Source organism: Cyprinodon tularosa, unplaced genomic scaffold (assembly GCF_016077235.1).
Source record: "Cyprinodon tularosa strain WSP-4 unplaced genomic scaffold, ASM1607723v1 ctg74, whole genome shotgun sequence".
Taxonomy (NCBI): domain Eukaryota; kingdom Metazoa; phylum Chordata; class Actinopteri; order Cyprinodontiformes; family Cyprinodontidae; genus Cyprinodon; species Cyprinodon tularosa.
In genome coordinates, this window is record NW_024039496.1 from 62,751 (window position 1) to 75,016 (window position 12,266).

The 12,266-nt window shown below is 36.1% G+C and overlaps 1 protein-coding gene and 1 non-coding gene across 2 annotated transcripts in view; one reads left to right on the forward strand and one right to left on the reverse strand.

Annotated features, from left to right (window-relative positions):
• LOC119773018 (adhesion G-protein coupled receptor V1) overlaps positions 1–7,075 on the forward strand; it is a 63,257-nt gene extending 56,182 nt beyond the window's left edge. Inside the window, exons 12-13 of the mRNA XM_038269802.1 lie at positions 2,084–2,261; positions 6,588–7,075. Of these exons, the coding sequence (XP_038125730.1) occupies positions 2,084–2,261; positions 6,588–6,706 (297 nt within the window). The 3' untranslated portion in view covers positions 6,707–7,075. The remainder of the gene's footprint in view (positions 1–2,083; positions 2,262–6,587) is intronic.
• A 4,629-nt stretch (positions 7,076–11,704) lies between these two features.
• Positions 11,705–11,776, reverse strand: trnac-gca. Its single transcript has one exon. It is a non-coding gene; the product is annotated as a tRNA-Cys (tRNA).
• Between the last annotated feature and the right edge of the window lie 490 nt (positions 11,777–12,266).

Consider the following 12,266-nt stretch of genomic DNA (forward strand, 5'->3'; position numbering starts at 1 on the left):
AGGTCCCATGACTCCCTGTTTCACAAACTGATAGACAGACACAAAGCAATAAGAATAAGGGATTATGGATAAATCATGTCTGAACAAAAAAAAAATGCAGACATCAACTCATTTTCTCCATTAAAGTTAATATAATTCATTTGTGGTGCCTGGTGGTGCTTAAATCACCTCGTGTGTGTGGCTGTGTTGGAGGGTGTACCAGTCAGAGCCCAGCAAGGCTTACAGTCTTGTCCAACACGTACTCACGCAGACATGGTCAAATTAGGCATTTGGAAGGATCACAGTTAAACAAGATGGAAGGAGTCATCTGATGAAGATTAAACTAAAATACGCTTTAGTCAGAAGAAAAAAAATGCTTCAATGCCTCATAACTATTTTCGATTGTGTCTTTTGCTATATTAACGCATCCAATTAAATGCTTATTTTCGCCACACTGTGCTAGAGAAGTTGGTTTGTCATGGTGCTTGGATTCACCATGAAACCCTAAACCCAGTGAGCTTACTCACCCTGTGGACACGCTCTGACCCTGTGCGTCGCCTAGCCTGTACTCTGTGTGACCCTCACTCATCACATTCAGAATTACACACTTGACAGATGTAGCTATAATGAGACTCGTACACTTGCTTCGTATTTATTTCTGTTACCACATCAGCTAGAGTACAATTTTTGTATTTATATAACTTTTTATCAAAAACATGTTATAAATATCTTACAAAGATAAGAAATTTGTTTAATTTGAATTTCAATGCTTTGGTTTCAACATGTATTCAGTAAACTTTAATTATTGGTTAGGAGCTAAACACCTTCCAGGCTCAGGGAGCATTCATGAGCTTTGCAGAAGTCAATAATCATGTCAAACATATCAATGGGGAAACATAGGATGACATAACACTGGCAGCACAAAACACAATTTAGCTAATAGCTCTGTGTAGCAGATATATTATAATTATCCCATCATTTTTCTCGTTTAACTTTAGCCAAGCGTATATATGCTCCACAGCTTCAGCTGAAAAATACTGAAATATGTTTAACCTGAGAAAAGTAAAATGGTGAGTCTGCTTGGTTGCTCTGTGGCTAAAAGACTTGGAGGTCTGACACACAAAAAAACTAAATCAAATTGAAACTGAATTACAAATCTGAAAGTGAAAATAAACAAACTGAATTTTGACGGAAAAAGAGAAAACCCTTTTATTTATCTATTTTTTCTTGCAGAGACTTTTAGACATTTTATAAAAGGTTCTTCAGTTTCCAAAGGTTCATTTTGTCATGTATTCTTACTAAAATCTCTAAAAGAGAACCAGACCCATGACATCACTGATCCATACTTAACAGTGGGTGTGAGGCCACATGACCATACATTACTTTAGTTACTATTATATGAGTAGTTGTATGTAAATTTGCTTTACCTCCCTCAACATCCTACTCACTGAATGTACTCACAAGATAAACCTGTTTGTCCAGTGTCGTTTCTCACATTACCATTGCTTCAGACCTATTGTATTTTCCTCTTGTTTGAGATTAGAAGACGTTCTGCTTTAGGTAAATGCCATGTTCCATAGTCTTTTCCCATTTTAAAGAATAAAAATCAATGTATTTTTATGTCATGTCACGTTTCTACTCTATGGAAGTAGAAAGTCCTGAATCACAAAAGGCAAAGCAAGTTATTTTGTAAACCACATCTCAGTATTAAGACAGTTTAAAGTGCTGTACATCAGCAAAACATAAAAAAAAACACAGACAATCATGCATAACACTGGCATTGTAGAGGCAGTTAAATAAAGTTTGACTACAAGGTTTAACTAAGAAAGTTTCACGTAATGGTTTAAATCGAAAGTCTCAACAAATGAGTTTTTGTCCTTTAGTAAAAGCAACTTATTATTTTAGCACTGATAAATCAATAAATTTTTACCATGGGACATGTTTCTCCAAACTAAATCTGATTTGTCTTAAATCTTCGGTATAAGATTATTCTACTGTAATTAAAGTAAAAAAAAAATCTTTTAAAACTCCTTACTAATGCCAGCACTAGTCTAAGTATTTATTGAAGGTAGAAAATGTGATAGTGTTGTTTTTTTTTTTTTAGATTTCAGCAGACTGGGAGCGATCATCTCTGCGGACCAGTATTCAGCCTGCCAGTGCGTTTAAGCCAAGCCCTGTGATGGAAACGTTCACCACAGAGGGGAGCTTCATCAACACCAACCTGGTGACCACAGATGAAGAGTCGCAGGAATTTGATGACCTCATCTTTGCCTTAAAAACTGGTGAGGATTATTATCTATTCTTAAATTTCTTCTGTCTGCAACTCATCAATTTTTCCCCCAAATACTGAAAGTCAACACTGCTTATTATTTTTATCGACGTTTGTATGTAGATAACACTAATATAGCATTTACTTACCCAACATTGAACCTTCTTCCAGATTCTTTATGATGAGGTCGCAGAATATTTAAAGGTTTCGTAAATTGTCCTAAACTGGGAATTTAAAGTACCTCGCTAAATTATTCATACGTCTTGAGTCTTTTTAGATGGAGTTACCCTTCCAACTTTCAGCTGTGATTAGAGCAACCTGTTGCCCTAATTACATTTTAAAGTGATTTGGGTTTTAATCTTTACATGTCAGAGGACTAAATTGTTTGCCTATTCTACTACATTTATTGCTCAAGTTCTATCAAACAGAGTGGGGAACATGTGTAAACTTTAACTTTCAAGTTTTGATCTAAAGTGTCCTACTGGCAGGTTAGCCTCTTGCTCAGCCAAAAGTCTTTCGAACTGTTTATTTTCTTGTATTTAGCTCCATCAGTCTCCCTAATTCACCATGTCTCACTGTGCAGACATTGTGTTCATTCTAATGTGAATTATTAGCTTTCTTCTCAAAGGATTTTGCCGGTAGGCCAGATATATTTACTTTGGTATCATCTGACCAGAAGATCTTCTAGCTGTGCCCATAATTTGTTTGTGATAAACTGCAAATAAACCTTGGCTTTATCCATCAGTGGCTTTGATTTTGCATTACAAAATGGTATCCTGACCGCAGATTTCTTTGCAGCTCCTCCAGAGTTACCTTGGTTTCTTTACTCGTCCATACTTTTCCAAAGCACTGCAAGAAGGTCCCTTATAGCCTTGATTTTTTCACTTGAGGTTCCTTTTTTTAAATTTACTTTCAATAGATGCAATTTACTATAATAAAACCACACAGTCTTTTAGTTATTGCACATGCTGGCAAACAAGAAAATAAGGAAGCCAAGCAAGAAAGAAGAAAAGTATCAAAAGGTACAAAAGAATATTGGATGATTGAATAAGGCATGAGTCTGGCTCGGAATAATTTATGAATGCTAGATTTGGTAAAGCAGGAGCTTAAACAGCATAACCTGCCTCCTGATGGATGCATGAGTAAGTGTTGCCAGCAGATGGTGACGACACAGAATAAGGTTTGCCTGCTGTTCAATCCCGGTGCAAAAATTATTTCAGACTAAAAAAACCACTAAGTAAACACGATCAGGAGGATTCTCTGGTGTATTTTTTATTTTTACATGGGCATATAGTTTTTTTTTTAAGAGCCATAGTAAATGATTAGGCACCTTTAAGCAGAAGTAACTGATTTATGCATCAATTTAGGTTACAAAAAAAATCTGGAAGTAAATATGTTTAACTTTCTCCTGAAAAATACTTAGATATGCTTTAAGAAATTGTTTCTTCAATTGTTGTTTATTAAGAATATGTAATTAAGTGCCCAAATGATTAGCACCTTGTAATTCCTCCTCCTTGCCAAGCTCACACTATCTGTTCCATCGATTAATCTATTAGAAAGAGCTCTGATCTGTATTCCTCTGCTGACTTTAATACTTCTCTGATACCATGGAAACTGTTGTTCACTGAGCTCAGGGCACAACAAGCAAGCACTAATGCACATCTCTAATCATTGTGATGCTTTGCAGGATGTATCTGTGAGCAATGTTTTTAACAAACATGGAACAAATCAGCAGCTTGAGGATTTGAAGGTCATCTGTTGGAAAGAGATTTTTTCTGTCTCTCCTGAAATTATCTTTGTTGCTGCGGCATGTTTGATTTTAATGTCTGGACGGGAACCTGACCAATGGGGAGTCATTTTCATTTAAGCATGGCTTAAAATTCATTAGCTTGTTGACCAATGTCTGCTTTCAGCTTATCTACAGCTTCAGATGTTTTAGCAGCTTCTTTATCCATTTTTGTTTTTTGACACCATGCTCAATCAAGCTAGAAATTACCAAATTGTGGTTTAAAGAATTTCAGTTTTTAGAATGCTGAGATCCCATCTCTTTTATTTATGCGGATGCTCTGAGAGAGAATATTAGGCCCAATCATCTGGCGAGGAAGCAGCCCCTAACAGGTGCAAATAAACACACCAATCATAGTTTTTATTGATTCCATTGTCTTTGTCAGATTGTGTTGAAGAGAAATTATTTAGTTTTTCACGTTACTGCTTAAACCTTGAGCTCCACTTTTGAACGCAATGTTTTTGAACAATCTATTTTTATTTATTTAACTATACTTAAGGTTTTAGCTTGTTTGAGACCAGCTATCCTACATCTGAAAAATGACACCTGTAACTATGGGGATAGTCAAATTAGAAGTCCTTGGTGATAGGTGTTGGGTTTTAGAGACCTATGGGTGTTAATAAGTCAAGAAGGGTCAGAGGATAGTTTTACAGCCAGTGAAAAACAGGCAGACTCCAACCCTCCTGGTTATTGTGTGCAGACAGAAAGAGATGTTTTTCACTGTCATCTCTGAGTATTTCCTAATCTTGAGAACATCCCGCCCTTCGCTGGATTTCTGTTGAACACCAGCGTTTTAGGAAAAATTATCAACTACTAAACAACAAGGCTATGGATTCCTATTTTCTGTTTTTCAGAGGTTACCGGCTCTTCTGAAGTTATGATATAAACTTAATCAGTTGTATATATTCCAGTCATATCAGCATTCCTCCATGTAATCTTAACCCACTGACCCCACCCCTATATGCATTTAGACGTGTCGCATTGAACATACACGTTCAGCTCATCTCAACAAACTCTGTTAGAAGGAAAGATAATCGGGTTTATATAACAGGCGACACCAGGCCGGGGTCAGTAAGCAGAGCTGTAATAAGGGTTTTCAGACACTTCATTTGGTAGTAAACCATTAACATGCAAACACAGAGCTTCACACGTACACTGTCAACAGTGGGAAATCCTGCATGTACTTCCATATATCCATGAAAGGACTTGCCACATATTGCAGTTTTAATACGGTCAATATGTGTTTAACCATGCTAGTTTTTTTTACCAGTCTTTATATTGCATTTAATTGGTTTCTTTTTTATCATTTACTTTCCTTTCCAATAGAATAATAGGTTTTGAAACTCAAACTGCTGTTTTAAAATTTCTCTATCAGGGTAGAACAACTAAGATCGAGATCAATTATATCTTTATAGCATTTAAAAATACACAACATAAGGGCTCTCCTCTTCTTATTTACTAAATTTGCAAATAACACAAAAGTTATTTAAGATTTAGTTGACTGGCAGCTTTTAGAATTTAATACAACATAATTGTCATTACACTGTCCCAAGTGCAAAGCAATGAAATTCAATCTGCATTTAACCCATCCCTTTGGAAAGCAGTGGGCTTCAACAGTGCGGTGCCCTGGGAGCAGTGTGGGGTTAAGGGTCTTGTTCAGGGACCCAGAGTGACAGTCTGTGGGAGTGGGGCTTTAACTCAGAATGCCCTAACCACTAGGCCTCCACACCCATTATTTCTTTTATTATTATTCTTATAATAGCTGATGATGATGATGATGATGAGGATGATGAGGATGATGATGATGACCACCATGATGGAACTTTGTCTGCCAAACCCTGCCTTTAGCTCCTAAAACTTTTGTTAAAGTTTAACTGAGAACTGTGTGACTTTCTCACTAAACTTTTTAAAATATTGTGCAAAGATGAAAAATATGTAATGAAAACTCATATTATTGGTAAAGTTGGTACAGTTTGTTTTTCACTAACTTTAAAAAAACACCTTAGCTTTTTAGAAAACTTCTGAAACCGTTTTACTTCATAAGGTGAATAAATTTGGTACAAAACATATTGCTCATATGTTGTACACCAATGTTAACTTGAAGTTAGAATATAAAGCATTTCTGCATTTAATAGTTAGTCTTTAAATTACCTTGAATAAGTTAATTTCAATTAAAAAAAACATTTTTTTATAGAATTGCTGTGGACAGCACCATATACACCAGTTTATTGCTCAATTTGTCAATGTTTTACCAGCAAGCCAACAAGTTGACTTATCTTTTCACATAAAAAGAGTCACTTAGTGCTTAATCTGGGTCCGTCTGTCTGCTCTATTCTCGTCTTGTTACTATGACTCCTCAGGTACAGTAAACTCAGTGATAAGAGTTATGTTACTTAACATCACGGCGGTTCAACAGGTACATACTAAACCAACGAGACAGAAATATGTTTTTTTTCAACTCATGCAGTATGCACATGGGGGCGGTCAGGGTCAGGTGATTGAGACACTTTGCAGATAATCAGGTCTTCATATACGCCATTAAATCTGTTTCAGGGACTGGCCTTAACGTGAGCGATAACGAGTCCATACCTGGAAGCCAGGATGGAGGCAGTGTCTCCAACTCCCAGATCGTGGAGCTAAGGAGGATCCCCATCGCCGACACCCACCTCTAACCCTCTCACTACACTGAGAGACATTTACACCACAGTATTTTTATATTGTAAAACCCTTGCACTAAAAAGTCAATTTTTTTATGATATATAATTGATCATTTTCACATACATGTTTGATACTGTACGTGGTTTTTACTGCAAACCTGTTCACATATAAACATAAATGTACTAAGTTTATTTTTGTTAAAGTTGATTTTTTTTTTTTTTTCTGGATGTATATTTTGTTTTCGGTTTTTACTTTTCTGTAGAGACTTAAATTAATCATTGTACCTCATAAGCAAGAAAACCTCTGCTGCTGACGATGGAGATTGTGTAACACTGTCAATAAATAATGCAGCACATATTTTACACAGAGACTTGCTGAATTCATCTTTGTAGCGCTGAACTTCTTGTGGGGACACTTTTTCGTCTTTTGGCTGATGCTCCTTTAAGGTTATGTAAGCAGCTTTCCGTTGGGCTGAGGGTGTTGTTTATGTCATTTGCTCGTTAATGACAGATTGTTTTGATGGATGATAAAGCTGTGCAGTGGAATTTCACATACTGATGCTGCAAACATGAGGCATCTGCAAGTATATTTGCAGCATAAAGAATTTGCTTTTTTTTTTTTTAAACAAATCCAAAAAGATAGGGACCATGGATGGAAAAAATACTGAGCTGTTCTTTTGGGTTTTATTGGATAGAATAAAAGTTTTATCTTTGATCTGTGTCAGTGGCTATTAAAAAAAATACAATAAAATACTTGACTTAAACCTTTCCAATAGCTTTATACATCTACGGAATACACCTGTGGACAAAAAGGTTAACCTCTGTCCTCAAAAAGCTGTTACATCTCCTCGCCACTTGTTACATCCCTAAGCTTCTTAAAGCTTGATGTCAGATTATAAACACAAATTTTATTTATTTGGTATGGATTGTTATGTGAAAGTCCAACACAAAGCACTGCAGGATACTGCTGTTTTACACTTTTCTTACTTTCAAATCAGTTTATGATTCGTCACAGAAAAATGCTTCTACCAACACATTTTTTTATCTTCTTTTAGTGAAGCCCAAAGATTTTCAAAGAGAAAACAATCAGAACCGGATCACATTTCTGTAATGTAACATCAGTTACTCTATACCGATGAAGAGTTGACCAAGCTCATTTCCTCATCAGATTATGAGAAAGCTGGGATTGAAATCAGTCGCTCTAGCTGCTTGTAATTGTTCACTGCTGAGAAGGGTTTAGGTTTACTCCTGTTGCATCAAGATTATCTTCAGGAAGGAAAAGGAGTAGTTTCTCAAAGTGTAAAGATCAATAAAATAAATTGATCATTGTGCATTCTATCCATGTCTCTGCCTTACATCTCAGTCTCAACTGAGATGTAAGGCAACTAACTTTCTTTTTTGTCTTTGTGGTAGATTTATGACCCTAAGGGAAAAGCAAGACACATGTTGATCACAATGAAAGGTTGAGAAAAAAAATAGAACAATTAAACAACTTTACAAATAATCTGTTATCGTTATCAAACAAAGTTACACAACCAAGGAAGAGAGACAAGTGTTTCAACGGACAAAATAACATTCAGTAGCCTGCGGGTTTATTCTCTCAAGCAACAACTGTGCTCCTTAAGTTGCTGCACAAACTCTTAACAGTCATTTAGCATCTGATGATGATAATGGCGGATAACTGCTATGGTTTATTTAACCCTCACAGTAAAATGTTTCTATTTTGTAGTAATTAACATAATATATTTTTTACTAACATTAATCAGATATTATGCAACCAATGTTATTAACTTTAGGAGAAAAAAGTTCCCAGATCTGCAGTAGGAAAAATAATCTGGTGAATATTTTATGGCATAAAGCTGTTTAATTAACAACACATATATACATTTGTTGTAACAAGGCTTGCAATGCAATATAAGAGCATACCATTATTCAAAGTATCTTGCAGCCCATGATAAAAGCAGATTATGAGCTCTGTTGATCAGTCTCATTGTGCTATTTTATACCTGAAAATCCAGATCAGCGTATATCTTTGCACACTCTCAAGTTGCCTGGAACTAAAATGCATAATGTTACATAAAAAACTATAGTGTTTAAAGAGTGAACTACTCACTGCAGCAAAATTTTGAAAAAAAGAACACATCTCCTACTCAGATAAAAGGATCTAATTAGAGCAGTTTCTAAATTTAAATTAATAAAGTGAATCCTAGATCCACACTGACTGTCTACTAACATGCTGATGTCTGAGAACAGATTTACTTAAGGCAGAATTATAGAGATAAGAAAGGTAGCAAACATCTCAACACTGAATCACAAATCAAGTACAATTGATTATAATTGCTGTGATTCATTGCCTTTTTCTGAATATACTGGAAGATGTGTCAAAAAGCAAAAGACATTTAATCAGCGCAAATCTTCCTTTAAGAAAAAGAAACAGCAAAGGATCCAGGTATTTAATTTTGACCAAAAAGCTGAATGTCTGCGTTGTTTTTTTGTATAACGTCCGCCATGTTAAGATAGTTTATATATCCATAATTATTTAAAAGGTTCAGAACTTTATAGTTGTGGATAGCTATGATGTGGACTCATAGCATAACATAAAATACATGTAATGGATGCCTTATTCTTTTTACTTTAACCACATAGTGATCAGGTCATGTAAACAAAGACCATAAGACAATTGTATATGATCAGATCGGTAACAGAATAATAAATAGTTAATGAAGCGATGAGGTCAAAGTAGGGCCTTTTTGTCCTGATGCTGTGCAAAACTATTTATATCCCCTTAAAGTTGGTCCCTGCTGCAGTACTGGCATCCCCACAGCATGATGCTGCCACACCTATATCCCGAGGTGGGACATAATGGGTTTTATTTTCACCCATTAATGATTTGTCCTGCAAATATTTCCACCTTCATGTAAAGAAGAAGGAATTATCTTTTATTCCAAAAGCATTATTTGTTTTGCCAATCTCCTTAAATAATAAATCATTTGATTACCAAAGCTAGAAGCTGCTTATAGATTTCTTCCCTTCAAAACCTTCTGCTTGTATGTCCTTGTAAACCAGTGTATAACGGACATATCTCTTGTTCTTCCGCCACATCCCCCATGCTCCTCACAGCCTTCCCAGAAAAAAAAAAAAACACAGAGAAAAAACAGAACAAGCAGAACCTGCAGATCTGAAAAATGCGCAGAGGAAGTGGAGCCTGGCTCCAAGAAGGTTGGATGTAAACATGTTATGAAGCAATAGGGAACAGGATGGGTTTTGCACATTTGCATCTGTTTAGGCAATGTACCCAACACCACACAGCAGGTCTGTAAGCAAAAACAGGCAATTAGCTCAGTGATGACATGATTTAAATATGTTCTTTCAACAGTACGAGTGCATGCCTGTCTGTGTGCTAGCTAATGTTCTCTTTTTATTGCCCCACATTAACATGGGAGATGATGACCTTTTCTGTAATGAGACCAGAGAGTGCTCTTCTTCCCGCTCAAGCCAACATAGTCCGTCATTTACCGTCACCTACGTAGCAAACACACAGGTGTTTCTGATATCAACAACTACTCCTTGAGGATATCTGGTGGCCTTAAATTTGCCAGGAGGGTCACGCTGCTTCAAAACTTCAAGGAGGAGTTTATTTTTGGGTGACTGGGAAAGGACATTGGCCTTCCTCTGCAAAAGCAAATTAGGAAAAGGCTGAATATGCCTCTGAACTGAGCCAGTTAATCAGAAATAAATGAACTCTCTTTTCTACTTCAGGGACCATTTAATTGAAATAATACACATCTGCCTTCTCACACAGATGTATTTTTTCATCATTCTTCAAGAAGCACATCGCGTGACACCAAACATTGATGTTGGATAAGACTGCATGGCTTGCAATCCCTGCTTTAATTCATCTCTAGGGTGTTTTCTTACCCCTATTTGAGTCAGGGATCTTTGCAGACCGTTTAAATTGTTCTAGACAAAACCTGTTACTGCAGGTTTTGTCTAGAACAAGTTTTGTGTTGAACAATTTAAGTGACTGTCTGGGTCTTGCTTTGTACACAGGTGTGTACTCGAATTCCCCCCACAAAGCTGGTACTGTAGAATTGTTCATCCAATAATGGGCATCATGCTTAATTTATTAAGCTTTTTTTTTTTCTTTTTTTCAGGTCATTTGCCTGTTTTTTTAAAGATAAGGGCTGAACATCGACCAGAGTCATTAATAGAAAAATGGAAAAGCTTCTATTTCACAAATCTGTATAGAAGCTGAATGCCTTGTTGCTATATTTCGTGAATAAAAAGCTTGGAACACCTGGATTTATGATTTGGATGGGTTACTCAACAATTCCAGCAGTATAATCTAAACTGCAGAGGAGGAAGGTTATATTGCGATTTACTGTAATTTCAAAACACATCTAGAAGTGAGTTGTAAAAACGTCTTTTTTAAAGAAGGGAACGTTGCAGGCCTGGGAACACCATTACAAGTGATGTAGCATGTTGCTAAATTAATCTGGCTACACTGTGCCAAACAAAAAAGATCATAAGGCAGATTTGGCAGAAATTGAATCCCTAAAAGGGATCAATATCATAACATAAATTAGGTTTCAAAGTTGATTAATGACAACAGAATGAATATTTATAAGGGACGCTATACAGCTCTGATATCACTCTTCTAAAATAAGGATAGCTGAGCGTATGAGCTATGTGGCCTTCAACATCACTGACGTCAGGAGGAAGGAAACAAAATTCACAAAACTATTATTGAGAAAAGTTAGACAAAATGTTTGCCTACAGGAATGAAAGTTTAAAAGGCAATTTAGATCATTAGTAATGATAGGTAAGCTTTTTAATTTTGAAGAAAAAAATAGTCACATGTGACACGAGTAACAAACTCGAGTACCCATCTCTGAATGTTTATCTGACAAGAGCAGATATTACTACATTGTGTTAATTAGAGCAGTACAATGCAAAGTTTCTTTTGAGAAGCTTTAGTATTTTATACACACTTAAAGCCTCTGGACAAGAAAGAGGGGGCATCTGGAGTTGAACCAGAGACCTCTTGATCTGCAGTCAAATGCTCTACCACTGAGCTATACCCCCCATTTTTCAATGTATTTCCAGAGTGAATATGGCCTAAGTTTGCATGATTGCCCAAAAAATGCTGACCATCAGTGAGTTTAATATAAAACCATCAAGACAATTTTGACTGTTTATCTGACTAAATCAGATATTACTACATTGCGTTAATGAGAGCAGTAGTGTTAATTGAGAAGCTGCAGTATTTTATATAAGCTTTATAGACGCTTAAAGCCTCTAGACAGGAAAAGGGGGGCATCTGGAGTTGAACCAGAGACCTCTTGATCTGCAGTCAAATGCTCTACCACTGAGCTATACCCCCCCTTTTACAACATATTTTCAGAGTGAATATGGCCTAAGTTTGCATGATTGCCCAAAAAATGCTGACCATAAGTGAGTTTAATATAAAACCGTTAAGACAATTTTGACTGTTTATCTGACTAAATCAGATATCACTACATTGTGTTAATGAGAGCAGTAGAAAGCAAACTCTTTTTTGAGAAGCTGTAGTATT